Source organism: Neurospora hispaniola (assembly GCF_033458365.1).
Source record: "Neurospora hispaniola strain FGSC 10403 chromosome Unknown B0T23scaffold_2, whole genome shotgun sequence".
Lineage (NCBI taxonomy): Eukaryota > Fungi > Ascomycota > Sordariomycetes > Sordariales > Sordariaceae > Neurospora > Neurospora hispaniola.
The window spans coordinates 2,902,889-2,917,273 of NW_026944407.1; the positions used below are offsets into that span (position 1 = coordinate 2,902,889).

General features: G+C 50.8%; 3 protein-coding genes across 3 annotated transcripts; all 3 read left to right on the top strand.

Moving 5' to 3' along the window:
- The first annotated feature begins 3,612 nt into the window (after positions 1-3,612).
- Positions 3,613-5,993, top strand: B0T23DRAFT_83218 (major facilitator superfamily domain-containing protein). Its single transcript, XM_062841863.1, has 4 exons — positions 3,613-4,194; positions 4,273-4,317; positions 4,383-4,588; positions 4,655-5,993. Exons 1-4 carry the CDS (start codon positions 4,075-4,077, stop codon positions 5,769-5,771), a joined length of 1,488 nt encoding a protein of 495 aa, XP_062695686.1. The 5' UTR covers positions 3,613-4,074; the 3' UTR covers positions 5,772-5,993.
- A 4,203-nt stretch (positions 5,994-10,196) lies between these two features.
- B0T23DRAFT_426541 (uncharacterized protein) lies at positions 10,197-10,615 on the top strand (the record flags this gene model as incomplete). Its single annotated transcript, XM_062839996.1, has 2 exons — positions 10,197-10,435; positions 10,537-10,615. 2 exons carry the CDS (start codon positions 10,197-10,199, stop codon positions 10,613-10,615), a joined length of 318 nt encoding a protein of 105 aa, XP_062695687.1.
- Positions 10,616-11,910: 1,295 nt separating this feature from the next.
- B0T23DRAFT_374286 (uncharacterized protein) lies at positions 11,911-13,482 on the top strand. The gene has a single exon (XM_062836843.1). It carries the CDS (start codon positions 12,125-12,127, stop codon positions 13,208-13,210), a length of 1,086 nt encoding a protein of 361 aa, XP_062695688.1. The 5' UTR covers positions 11,911-12,124; the 3' UTR covers positions 13,211-13,482.
- Positions 13,483-14,385: the final 903 nt, after the last annotated feature.

Consider the following 14,385-nt stretch of genomic DNA (forward strand, 5'->3'; position numbering starts at 1 on the left):
TTGATGACGCCAAGTCCAATATACCACCACCACCCCCACCATCAAAAGCCTCGAGGTACCCTGCCGCCATGGCAGCACGACATCCACCACATAGCGTATCCATACTCCAATCACAGTATACGCATCACCTGCCTATCTGGACGACAGCCGCTCAAGAAGGGATTCCCTGGATTGCCATGGATCCAACAGCAGCCAACCTCAAGCGCTAAATTGCGAGTCGCTTGGTTGTGTAGCCGGACACCCGACGCACTGCACCTTTCCAGAGACCTTCGACATGGCCCTCTTCGGGAGCTGGCAGATCTCGCTCGTCGTTTGGCACAATTCTCCTAATTGCTCCTGCAGCCATATCATTCCATCGCACAGTCCTCGAGTCGAGAGCCACAGGAAACAGCCATGGCTTCATCAACACTACCGATGTTGAGCTCCCAACCGCCATGGAAAAAGATTGTCCATGCCACATGGCCCTTGGCTACGGTACCTGACTGACCCGGTGTCCAAGTCCCAGTCCCTAGTCTGCCAGTCAACTACCAAGAAAATGGTGGCTTCATTATCGCCAGGGGAGGAAGCACAGAAGCAAGCTAGAAAACCGCTTCTCGTCTTGGCAGCTTCTCGCTTGTCCTGGCACACTGCGTACCGGCACCTGAAGAGCTAGTCCAGAGGCTGCTATGGCCCGACCCGATCGATAGCGCTATCATGGGGTTGATGTTGCCAAGCCAAGAGGAGACTTGACCGCCGAGAGTGCCCAGCTAAGTGCCCTCTAGCCTCCCAAAATACTACAGCCCATACCCTTGGTCACGGACACATACAAGTACCGGATTACAGCCCTACACACATTGGCCACCGTCTCTATATCTGTTCTTGTTATAAAAAAAATTAAAAAAAAAATAAAAAGCAAAAAGAGAAAAAGGCCACAGTTTGCCTCTGAACGAGACGGCCACGGTTCGCTTTGGAGGCAGGTTGGACAGACGCAATGAACGTGCCGGCCGCTTGCAGCAGCTTGGTGACACGGTTCAACTAGTGCAAGGAGCTGCAAATCCTTTGATGTTTTCCCAAAAACATCGTCAAGATTTTCGTAGCTAATTGCTTTTCTTCTTGCTGAGTACAGCCACAGATCTGGCGGAACGTCCTCAGCACGTGGATCGCAAGTAGTCCTACCAGACAGCGGCTGCTTGCTCATAGGCCGCTATTGCAGGCGAGACCTGCCAAACGATAACCCACAAATCATAACCATGACATACGCTGTCGCCCGAGCGGGTACACGCCTGAAAAGTTTCCCAAAGCATTCCAACAATGCCATGCTCGCCCACTTTGTTGGCCTTTCGGGCGACGGACTACAGCAGCTGGCCAGCAACGGTAAACCGAAAGGACCGCACCTTCACACAAAGCAAACTTGGTCCGCCCAAAAAGAAATCAAATTCCAAACACGGCGGCCCTGCTTGACTCGGTTCTCCTCGAACCAGGCATTGTCATCTGCCCCTTTTCGTGTGGCGCCCGCATGGGAGCAAACAAGCCATGCTTTTGTCCATGCCGCGCCGCGGACACACACAGAAACACCTGCCAAGCGTGAACTAAGAAATTGGTCTCAACAAATTGTCCACCAAGACAGTACACAGCACGTTCTCTCTTCGGAACCAATACTCGGGTTGCAACACACCTTGACCTAAGGACGGGATGGTGTGGTGCATCCATGCATTTCCTTTATCTAGCGCACCCATCAATTCAGCCTTCCCCGAATCAGCACTCTGCTAGTAACGACCAGAAACTCGGAACAACAGTTTGTGTCAAACCTCCCTCCTCTTGTCTGAAACATAACTGACCTTGGCGAATTCTGCGTGCGCAGTCGCCGAACATGCCGTCCTTCGGATCGTCAACAATGAATAATCTGGTACATGAGTCTCACTAAAGGCCGTAATGGGCAGAAGTTACTAGTTGCTGCTGTGTGCTTGAGGGGGGCTCCTAGGGTTGAGGATTTGGTGATACAAGGTCTGCTGAGACACCATGTCGCCCACAGATGATGGATGCCAGATTCCATTTATCTGGCATTCCTGGTCCATCAGGTACTCAACACAACTGTACGGCCCGGTAAGAAAGAGACCTTCCTTTACGCACCTTTACTCTCCGGCTGTCATGTTCCAAGGCCATGGGACAAGCAAAAGTGAGGTGAGACAGCACGGCACTCCCGCTTGGCGATTCAAACACGAGCACAGGTACTTCTTGCTCCCTCGTTTGCTAGCCTCTGACGAACTACGACGCAAGCATCACTGATGTCGATGTTCCAAGGGGGTTCTAGAAAGATGAAAGTGCACCTCCCTGTCTGGGTATCATTGTCCGACTCTCCAGTTGCCTTGAACACATTTTTGTCTTCGGACGAGAGAATCCTACGACATGTGGGCCACGGACATGAGCCAGCCAGGTAGAAGCCTGTCCAGAAACCGACCAACAAGGCAACTCTCTCGAGTCGTGTTATTGTTGAGGTTGCTGGAGCGGGGTATTGCCGGTGAATTAACAGTGACTGCAAGAGAACACACTGGAGTAGTTCGGTTGGACAAGTCTGGTGAGCTCTGTCATAACAAATGCTAGAAAGCGTTTTGGTAAGATGTGAGATTGAGGGGAATCATATCAACCAGGATCCCAACATGCTGGGACCGCAGGAGGAGCAAGCAGCAAGCCTGAGGCTTCTGGCATCGGGGAGCACGCTTCCAGGTGAATGTTTGCCCAACCCTGGTATCCGTGCTCACCGTCGTTGATATGCTTTCATGGCTGGCTACTATCATGTACCTCTACGAATACCGAGGATGAGGTGTGCCATCAGCAGGGGTGGAGGTGGTGTTGAGTGCATTGGTAATCTGCCGTCCATCTGTCCGTGGTGGCGTCCCAATTGGGCCCGTAGGCGCATATGCGGCGTGTCGGATATGCTACAAACTACTTATAAGCTGCCCCAGCTGGTTTAGCCTCCTCCCCTCCGCATTATCAACCCCACCTGCACCGTCCCCGTCCTCGGGACTATCCTATTTTGGGCACACGTTCCATTGTTCTCTGTCCCTCCCTCCACTTCATCCACATCCCCCTCCCCGGCCTGTACCGGTACAGCAAACACCAATAGTGCAACCGTTGCCCGGCTACAGTCAAATAGGGTCAACAATTGACGAAGGCTTCTTCGACACAGTGAAGGGTTCGGCGAGTTAGTCAGGTCACAGTGCCCAACTGCCAGACAGGAATGCCATAAACTTATCACATTGCGGCGAAATTTCCGGTTTGGGTCGCTTCGACGTTCGCCAATCTCCTCCTTTACTACGATCTACATCTCCGGGATCTCATCCCTTCCGCGTGGGTCAAAACCAAACAACGTGGATTCTGTTTCGTTCGCCCTCATCTGGGGAAAGCTCCAGAAACTCCACCTTTACCGGCTTTGACAATCCCCCTTTGACACCTCTAACGCAAAAGAAGGAAAGGACGTTGCGGCAGCTCGGCAGATCAGGATTCAGTGAGGTTTCCCGCGTGAGCATTTCCGAAGCACAAAAAAGCGGACCAAAAACAAAGACCCACGCCGACCAAACTCCAGAATCAGGCTGCCCCATATTGGGCAAACATGAGCAATGGGTTTGTAATGTTCTCGATTCGTACCAATCCCATTGTTGATTCGCTATGATGATACATGATTCCCTGCCTTCCCCTCCCTCCCTTTTTGGTGCCGATTTGCAGATAAGAGCTCAACTCATCTTCCCGATTTTCAACTTCCACCTCGATATTCATTCTTTGTATTGATTTCTTCTTCCCGTGCATTGGCATTTCCCCCCTCTTGCCTGTTTCCAAAGCCTCAGAGGCAACTCCGAGGACGTTATAAGTCACTGGTCTCTTGTTACATCTTGCCTCTTGGAAACCAAGACAGACAACGAACGGCGCGCAAGGCTCCCACCTCTCCCGTCATCAGCACCACCCGAAAACTCACAGGACTTCACCGTGGAAGCCCAGTCACTGGTTACATAACTGACACGTTCTGTTCTACCACACCACACAGCCCGAATATTCTCCTTCAGACCCAAGGGAAAGTACTACCTGGAGAGTTCATCAACTATGACCGAAGATAAGGAAAAGTCGTCTGGCGAAGGTCGCCGCGTCTCTACACATGAAGAGGGCGTCAACCTTCCTGCCGATCCGGATGCTCATCGGACAGATGAGGAAAAGGCAGAAATCGTATGTCCACGCTGCACTCTTCCTGGTCAGGTTCTGCAATGACCCTCATGCAATGCTAACACCACATACTCTATTTAGGACCGCAAACTCGTTCGACGTCTCGATTTCATGCTCATCCCATGGGTAAGCAATTCAGTTCATGTTATACATGCCTTTCGCCGCTCAGAAAAGTCTAACATGTCGTCTAGCTATGCCTACTCTATCTTCTTGCCTTTTTGGATCGCACAAACATCGGCAATGCTAAGATCGCTGGTGTTCAAAAAGATCTGAAATTGTCTGATGGCCAATACAGTGCTTCTCTCAGCATTTTCTTCGTCTCGTATGCGGTGTTCGAGCCGATCACGAATATCATGCTGAAGAAGTTCCGCCCTTCCATCTTCATTCCCATCATCATGTTAGTTCACACACTTTCCTTCTTTTCTCGGCTGCACCATGTAGTATGCTAACCAAAAGATTGCAGGGTTTTCTGGGGTGGTAGCATGGTGGGCATGGGTTTCTGTTACAACTGGGATGGTTTGATGGCAGCCAGATGGTTTCTCGGGCTGGCTGAAGCCGGTCTGTTCCCAGGCGTCAACTACTACTTGTCGTGCTGGTACAAGCGCTCCGAGTTTGGCATCCGCGCTGCCATCTTCTTCTCCGCTGCGGCCTTGTCCGGTTCCTTTGGCGGTCTTCTCGCCGCCGCCATCGAACACATGGACGGCATCGGCAATCGCCCCGGCTGGGCCTGGATCTTTATCCTCGAGGGTCTCCTCACCGTCGTCATCGGCTTCGTTTCCTTCTGGATGGTACACGATTTCCCCGACGAGGCCAAATTCTTGTCCGAAGACGACCGCGCCCGCGTCGTCCGCCGCCTCAAGCTCGACCAGCAAGCCTCAGCCGAGCACGAGACCTTCCAGATGACGTACCTCTATCAATCCCTGCGCGATTGGAAGATGTGGCTCGGCATGGTCATTTACATGGGCTGCGACATGCCGCTGTACGCCTTCTCGCTCTTCCTTCCAGCCATCATTAAGGGTCTCGGCTGGAACACGTCGACGGTGCGGTCGCAGCTCATGTCGGTACCGCCCTACGCCGCGGCGGCCGTCTTTACAGTGGTCATTGGCTACATCGCCGACCGCACCCGCCAGCGCGGGCTCTGCAACATCCTGGTCTCGGTCATTGGCGTTGCCGGCTTCGCCATGCTTTTGGCTTCCAACTCGCCCGCGGTGCAGTACGTCGGCGTCTTTTTGGGTGCGCTGGGCATCTACCCCTGCATCTCCAACACGGTCACCTGGATGGCCAACAACGTCGAGGGCGTGTACAAGCGCGGTGTCGTGCTGGGGTTTGTCATTGGCTGGGGTAACTTGTCGGGCATCATCAGCAGCAACATCTACGCTAACCACAAGACGGGCCATGCCATTGTCATGGGGTTCTTGGCCGTTTTCCTTTTTGGCGGGTCCATCGTGATGACGATGCTGCTGAGGGCCGAGAACGGAAAGAGGCTGAGGGGCGAGAGGGATCATCTTGTGGAAGGATTGGATGAGAAGCAGATTGATAAGTTGGGGGATATGAGGCCTGATTTTTACTATACTACTTGAGCACGTACGTGCAGTCCAGGGACGTGACGGGTCGGTATCTGTTTCAGGTGTGCCTTGGTCTGGCCTGTGTGGGGGATGGGGGTTGATTTTGTTATACTTTATTTCTCGGAAATGTCTAGGTGGGTTTGGGTTGTATGGGAGATTTGGATCAGCTATCGTTTAGTGATGGAAAACCCAAGAGACAGAAAATCGGCATATGAATGGCTTCCTACCTTACTTGGCGATGTTGCGATGGAGTCGGTAAGGTCGGCTAGAGCCGCTTCCGCAAGGGCCGATACGTGTCTGGTATGGACTTCAAGGGTCACAAGAGTTGGTGGTACCTTTTATGATTTTCTCTTCGTCTTTGTTACTTTCCAATGCTTGGTGGATACCTATAGACAGGGCACAAGTCAAAGTTGGATCACCATTATCACTACAGATAAGTAGAGGTCGGTAGAAATTGTCATGTGCTCTCCCTTCAGAACACGCGGCGGTGAAATTCTGGTTAGGTGTTATCAAGGAACGGAGGCGGCCATGGTGGTTGGGATGGTGGGGGTAGCTGCCCGGGTTATCGGATGGGTCGCATTTTACAGTTGCATTTTCCTCATTCTCTTTCCTTTTTATTTTGTTAATGGAAATTACCGTCACAGTCTGGAGTTACCTTTTATTTCGATACGACATGGCAGACCTGACATCATGATCTGGGACAGTGCAGTCGGGGTTGGTAGTTGCATTCAGATCTTTGATAAGCACAAACGTTGAGCCAGTCCACCGCGAAAGGAACGGAAACAGGTCCTAGATAGCGACCACCGCCAAAGGACGATAACAGCTCCGGACGTTCAGTCATGTCTACTGTGAACGTGGGAACTTTCGATCCCCGGCACTACCTAACTTGTCGATACCCTTACCAGACTCCCCACAATCTCCACCAGAAACCATCATCACTTGTATAAACATTCTCGTCCTACCCATCTACCAGGCTCTCCCCAGCCCGTGATATGAGTCTATATGAACTGTCATCTGTCAAGCCCTCTATCCGGGACTTGCATGAGAAACGACATGGCAATGGAAGCAAGGTCAGGCTTGCCATGCTTCGGTGATTCTATTTAATTCAGGCAATGTTACGCAGACATGAACTGGTAACATTGTTGACCTAGACTACTCTTTTTGTGAAGGGTGTCCAGATCTGCTGCTATAGAGAGGTAGGTCGTTATGGCTCCATATCCATGGTTCAAGTTCAAGGGTTCATGACAGCTGTTAGAGCCAATGTCAATGAAAGTTGAATGTGCCATAATATCCTGGGCAGTAATCATTGTCAAGTAGCCGTCTACCATACGCCGTTGTACTCTGATCTTTCTGTCGTACACGGGCGGATGGGCAACTCCCAAAACCGAACTATGGGAATGAAGACACCATTTGGCTTTGGGGCGGGAGAAAGCCGGGACCGAGTTGAGGAGTCGGCAGACGGACGGCACGGATGACACGTACGGGTGGGCGGGCAAGTTCCACTTGGTGGTGATAGTGCTGTCATTGGCGGACACTGAAGCAGAAGGAAGGATGGGACTTGGTAGAGCGGGGATAACGTGAGGGCATGGAAGGAATGGCACGGACAACAAGTGTGACACTCTTTTGTGGTACAGTATAGAAATCGACTTGCTTTGCTACATGGAAGGAGCGAGTTTGTCAGTTTGTCCCATGCCGTCCCAGAATCGTGACGGCTGATCCTCAAACTTGGGAGGGGGGATATGGAGGGAAGGTCTGTCTTTGTGCCCCGTCCGCAACCGCGCAACGCACGAAGTGAGCGTTTTCTTCAATGAGTTGTGCGACTTCTGAAGGCTTGGACTTGCTTCAGTGTGCTTCAATACTTTGAGAGATTGGGAGTACGAACAGGCAATGATCACGAATGGAATGTTTAAGTCAAGGGTTGTGTTCTGCGGGACAACTTGAACGATGTCTCCAGGATATAATGGTGCTATTCCCTGGCTCTCACAGTGCGTTAACGCTGGTACAGGAAACTGCAGTGGTATTGGTTCTTCATTGGAGAATCTGTGTAGCAGAAATGATGTCCAGCCAATTCCTGCTTGCCTGTTAGCAGCCGTGATAGTACAGAGCCCGTTCACGAGAGAGCGCCTGTTATAGACCAAAGCCAAGATTGCTTCGAATTAACATTGCGCTTTGGGCGCATTACATACCTACTCTATACAGTGGTGATCTGGTCGAATATATGGGCTTCCTAGCTTCGGAGTTGGGGCACTAACGTAGTGGCTAGATATGCTTGGTTGCCCTTCCGTCGACAAACTCTATCTTCCGACTTTCCATGTTTATCGGACAGACGGCAAGTGATGAACTTAGGGTTGCCTTTCAGACGATACATCACTCTTGGCATGTGTTGCCCGACATTGGTTTGTGTAACTTGGGCGCGTCATGATGTTAGGGCTCGTAAGAACTGATGTGGCAAATGAGGCGATGTTTGGATTGATAAGGTCAATTGCGATTCGTGGCCGGCTGTGAAAAAGGCTGTCGCTTTGGCTATTACGCTGCAGTGGAAATAACGGCTTTCTGTATTTTATACGTCCTGCTTCGTTCCATATCACGTCGGTTCCTTCTCGTTTCACTTTTCTCGAATCCGTCTTCATTTGGAAGGATCAATGCGGATGCCTTAAAGCTGGCTGGTTTGGTAGGATTTTCTCCTGATTTCTGCCCACGTTTTGGTCACAGCTTGCATGGTGGCCTGCAGACACCTACGCCATCTTCCTTTTTTTCTTTTCTCCCCTGGCTTTGATAGGATCCTTGATCAATGGATGAGATGTCGGAAAATAATCAACAAAATGTCTGGGAATTCCGTACAGGCATAACTGTAACTGTTCTGCAATTATTGGGCTCAGTTTTGAATCTGAGCATCCAGGCTGTATCTAGAGCGCCTCCGCCGCTGCAGGCTGTCCCTTTCGTTCGATTCCTTCATCAATCGATTTGATCCTTGGCGGCTTGCAGCCATTACCTTAGCCACCGGCGGAATTCGCCGACTGCGGAACACGCAGCTTCGGCGACGGCTTACCTACTCTTGCCCTCGCATACTTCTCACTTGCTCTTCAACCTTCCGCTTTACACCGCCGCGGTGTCTTGTGTATTCGGTTCCTTCCTTGCGCTTGTTCGATTATCGCGCTTGCCATATTTTTTTCTCTTTTCAATCGTGCTTGGTGCCTGGTGCCTGGTGCCTGGTGCCTTGCATATGACCTCCAATCAAAGGGTCACTCATATCCCCATTGGCCATCTTGCTGCAGGTGGAATGAACGAGATCGGGTGGAGATCCGTGAAATTAAACGCAGTGGTGTGATCTCGGTGAAAGTGTCATGTTTCATCCCTTACTGCCGATTGAAATGACGGCAGTTGGGCCGAGTAAGCATCGCTACTATCCGGTACCAATCTTTCATCTACGACTGCCCGAGTGGACTTGAATTCTTCCCAGACCTGAGACCCGCTTCCTAAACCTTGACACCGTTGCTGCGGCCATCGGGTACCTTGGCGCTGGGAGAGCCCGTCGACAAGGATATGGTACTATTCTTGATGTTGGACACCGTATCCACGCAAAGGCTTCGTTAATCTAAGCATACGCATATTCTACATTTACACGAAGCGATGCTGATATCCGCAACTCCTTGGGAAGGCTTGACTCTGCTTCATCGAGCATGCAATCTGCCTCGCGAGACTTTCAGTTGCACCACTCAGAGAGCAGTCAAGGTAGGTAGCGAAGGTACTTCAAGGTAAGAGTGAGCCTCTTCGGCATGCAAGTGACCAAATGCAAGCGCGACCGGTCTCCGGCTCGACTTGGGAACCCTGCTTTCGCCCTCTTTTGCCTCGTCAGGACGCCTTTTACTTGTGTTGGCTCCAGTCGAAGCCCCGAATCTCACCGGGATTGGGACTTCGCAGTTCAGCCTTACCCACACGTTCTGAAACCGCAATAGCAATGGAGCGGAGACCTGTAATAACGCCTGACTTTAACCTTAATTTGTCACCTGTCAGAGACTGGCTAGAAACGGTTTGATGCGCTAGGCTGCTGAATCTGTGACAGACGGGCAGCTTTGCAATTGGAAAGTTGAGATAATTTTGAGGAGGAGCTGACCGTTGACATCAAATAAAGACCCCGCTTTCAGGCTGGACTTTCGAACTTCTCTCATTTCACTCGTTGCTGACATCTTTATCGTGACAGTAACATCTTCAACCATCAGTATACAGCAGGTAGGTCAACGGCTCTTACTCTCTATGACCAAGTATGAACGCTAACATTTGCGATGAAAACATAGTCCTCCCAAGACTTTATTCACTCCTTGAAAGACTTTGAAGAAGCACCGCAAGAACAAGATCAGACCTTTCAAATATCCGTAACGCCAGAATCACCAAGACCGAATCCATCAACGACGCGACCAGCTGCCTCTGCCAAGATCAAGAATGCATTTCTTCAGGTCAAACAATAAGGCCAGAGGCCACAAGACCAAGGCCCTCGCTCCTGCCCCCGCCACACCATTTGACCCGTACTACGGGTTCTCCGACGGGTTTTCGGGCTCCCAGAGCCGTAGGGGAAGCGACTCCTCCAGCTACCAGCACCAGTCCCCCTTTGAGGGCGGGCAATACATTTGCGCCTGCAAGGCCTGCACTTGCGGCGAGAGCGTCCAGTATCCCGGCGATATGTGCCACGACTGCTCGAATAACAAGCATTAAGGGGGCGACTGGGGGACATTACGAGTAGATGAGAAGATTTACTTGCATCCACAAGGCCAACATCATGAAGGTCGACGATGGTCGTCTTCTTTGGTACCTTCGATCGCCTCGCCAAGGACCTCCCTCAACTCGAGTACAGACGTTTCTGAGCTGTGGTTGCCACCATCTCCTTGAGCATGGATATCTACAAGCCCGAAGTTTGCTTCATCATCCATTAACACATCTCCAAGTCCCTCGAAGGTTACTTACTACCATGAAACCGGCCGTGATGGAGGAGTATCAGGCTCATGCGGAGGTCTCATTCTAGGTGCTATGGATAGATGAAAACGGTAAATACATGGTATAGATAGGAGTTATGGACAGGGGAGATGGCGTTCTTCAATCCTTGGAGGCCATAGCATGGGCAGAGATCAATTTTCCGGTTTTTAGCGGGTCAATCCATCATTTTTTATTTACTTGACCCCTGAGTACGGTTCCACTCGCTTGGCACCATTTGAACACGCGAGACACTCCCTCGTATTCCTACAAATACAGATCAGGAACGTTCCAAGAATAGCTGATTCCATGTCTCAAGGTACAGAAGTTTAAATCACCAAATCTTTGTTTTTACCTCTTATTTTTCGCGGCACGGTAGGTAGAGGTAGGTAAGGTAATCAAGTCATGTTTTCGCCCCTGAGATGTCGGGAGGTCATCAAGCGGGCCGCACGGGTCGGCAACGGGATGCACCGTCCTGCCCCACAGCTAGCTCCCACTCGCTAAATTTAGTGCAGATCACCCCAGAGCCCAGGGGCTAGTAGGTATCGTTCTTCAGGCACAGTACAGTATGTACACTAGAACGTTGGAACAATTCGAGGTGGACGAGTTTGTTAGTTTGTTACTTCGTTTCAAGGGCGGAAAAGACGTGTTTGCCCCGAATGCTCTTCCCCTATAATACCAACGTGACCATGGAACTGGCAGCGAGACAAACCCGAAAAAAACATGTGGATTGCTTGGCATCTTGGCTGGGAGCTCCTGAGGGACAATGTTAGTGGCTCAGTGGATGGACTGTGGCTTCTGTAACAGGGCAGCGATGAGGCATCATGGGAAAGAGGATGGCAGCGCCAAGTTCAAAAATCACACTTGATTCGTTTGATAATTGCATTGCAACATCAAGCTGTTCGGATTTTGGGAACGTGTGCTTACTACAGGTATGGTGATATGTCGCTAAGGTAGGTAAAACCCGTGGGCCAGGTCACTGACGATCAATGGCCATACAGCGCACGATACAGCCCCATGAAGCTTTCTTTGGGGTGGTTCGTGCTAGAAATCTGATACCCTGTAGGTCCAGGCAGGTACGTACAATGCTGAGCTAGAAATGTGAAAGAGCATGTACCTATGCCCGAGGTACCTATGATGCGATTGATCATGACCTCTAACCCTGCATTCCCTAATCTTTCTTTCCCCAGTTAATACGGCACGCTGATACAATCTGTCTCTCTTTCGATCTCAATCCTCGACTATATCTTTCTCCTGATATCACATTCATCACAAATCTCCAAATCATCCATTAACCTCGAAATAGAGTGGCCCATAAAGCGCACCAATCAGCCGCTAGCCTCCCCCATTACCCCAGCACTTAGTTCTCCAGCCACTACGACGCCCACAGCGGGGAAACCACCATGAAATTGGCCGTTTTCAGCGCGAAGCCTTACGACAGGGAATATCTTTCCCAAGTACACGCTACCCGCTACGGCCTCGCAAATACAGATAACCCCCATGTGCAAGGCTCCCTAGCTCCTCGCACTGAGCTCGTTTTCCACGACTTTCCGCTCTCTGTTGAGACTGTCCCTCTTGCCGTCGGCGCCACTGCCGTCTGTGTCTTCGTCAATGACACGCTTAATGGGTCTGTCCTGAAGGCTCTCCGCCAAGAAGGCGTGCGAGCCATCCTCCTGCGCTGCGCCGGGTACAACAATGTCGATCTCGAGGAAGCTGAGCGTCTAGGCTTCTTCGTCGCCAACGTTCCCTCGTACTCCCCCGAAGCCGTCGCCGAGTTCGCCATTGCTTTGATCCAGACGCTCAACCGCAAGACGCACCGAGCCTACAACCGCGTGCGCGAGGGCAACTTCAACCTCGATGGCCTGCTCGGTCGTACGCTTTACGGCAAAACAGTCGGTATCATTGGCACTGGCAAGATTGGTGTTAGTCTTGCTCGCATCCTCCAGGGCTTTGGCTGCAAGCTGGTCGCCTACGATCCCTATCCTACCGATTTCTTTAAGCCGTACGGCGAGTATACCAGTCTCGACGAACTGCTGCCCCAATGCGACTTTGTATCTCTCCACTGTCCTCTGACAGATCTGACGAAGCACATCATAAACAAGCAGACGCTCGCCAAGATGAAAAAGGATGCCATGCTCGTCAACACGTCGCGTGGTGGGTTAGTCAACACAAAGGCCGTCATTGACGCTCTCAAAAGTCATCAGCTGGGTGGGCTCGCGCTTGATGTCTACGAGGGAGAGAGCGCCCTGTTCTACCAGGATCACAGCGGCCATATCATTCAGGACGATGAGCTGATGCGGTTGACAACGTTCCACAATGTGATAATTTGTGGCCATCAGGCTTTCTTCACGGAGGAGGCGTTGACAGAGATTGCGGAGTCCACGTTGAGCAATTTGGAAGACTTTCTCAGAAGAGTGCCGTGCAAGAACTCGCTGGTTTCTGACGGCCATTTGCTTGCTCGGAGAGACTCTGTTCCTGTTCGGATTTGATGGGTGTAAATACATTGCCGCATAGGGCTCGGAGTTGTAACTGTGGTCACGCTAGTTGTGAATGGGTGCCTCAGACCAACATGCTGATGTGCTTTGCATTGATAGCTACCTAGGAATAACTGACATGTGCTCCTCCTCGTCTTTTAGCTTTTGCTCCCAAGTTAAACTGATTTTTTTCCGCAACCGTGCTCTCGCATCAGCATGGGGGCGGGGGATTGGGTATAGCAAGACAAGGGTTACGCCTCCTGTCAAGTTCCATGAAGATTGTTACAACCGTTACTGCCTGTGTGACCTGGCGAGACCTTTGGAAAGGCTATGTTTTATTCTTTGACCTTGTAGTGCCCAAAATCCTTATATCAACCGGCTAAAACTCGATGCGTTCAGATCATCATCACTTTTCAGCAACGCCTCAAACGGGCTTCACGACGTGGCAAACAAGTTGCTTTAGGCCCTGCACTTAGACAGCCTGACTTGGGCTGTGACCGGCTTGGTTTTGCGATTTTGAACCCTGACAGAGTAAAGGTTGAGGATGTTCGTTAACCACGGCGAGGGAAACTGTTATAGTGACCCCCGTGGCTAATGGCAACATTTATCCGGCTTTATCACGAACTAAAGATAAAGACCCATCAAGACGTTGATCAAGATATTCACGTCACGAGAGGAAAGATAGGGCAGAGAGAGAAATCTACGTTCGGACCATATCGATGATGATTCCGTGCATTCTACTTAGGTATAGGAAAACTGCGACGAGTAACTCGTCAACTTGTGCTTTACCCATTGTACACCTATTCTGAGGTGAGCAAGTGAAAGAGGGGTTCTTCTTCTTCTTGAGCACCTAGAAGATAACTAGAGCGAAAGAACCGAGGGGAACGAGAAGGGAGACTACAAGAAAACATCCAGAGATGAAATAACAAAAAAAAAGTTGTAAAGTCGAAAATCAGTGGCAACAAAAAGAGCAAGCAAAAAAATGGTAGAGAACATTCACCAAAACGTGGTTACCTGACCACAAGTCTTCTTCAGCAGGTCTGCCTTTATCCACGCCTTTTCTTCTAATGGAAAATAGGTAGACAAAGAGACACTACTAGCGCACTAACACCACCAACATGGGTACCTAAACAGGGCGAGCACGCAACCTGAAGAAAGCGAGGTAGGAAGCATCCATCTACCCCAGCATC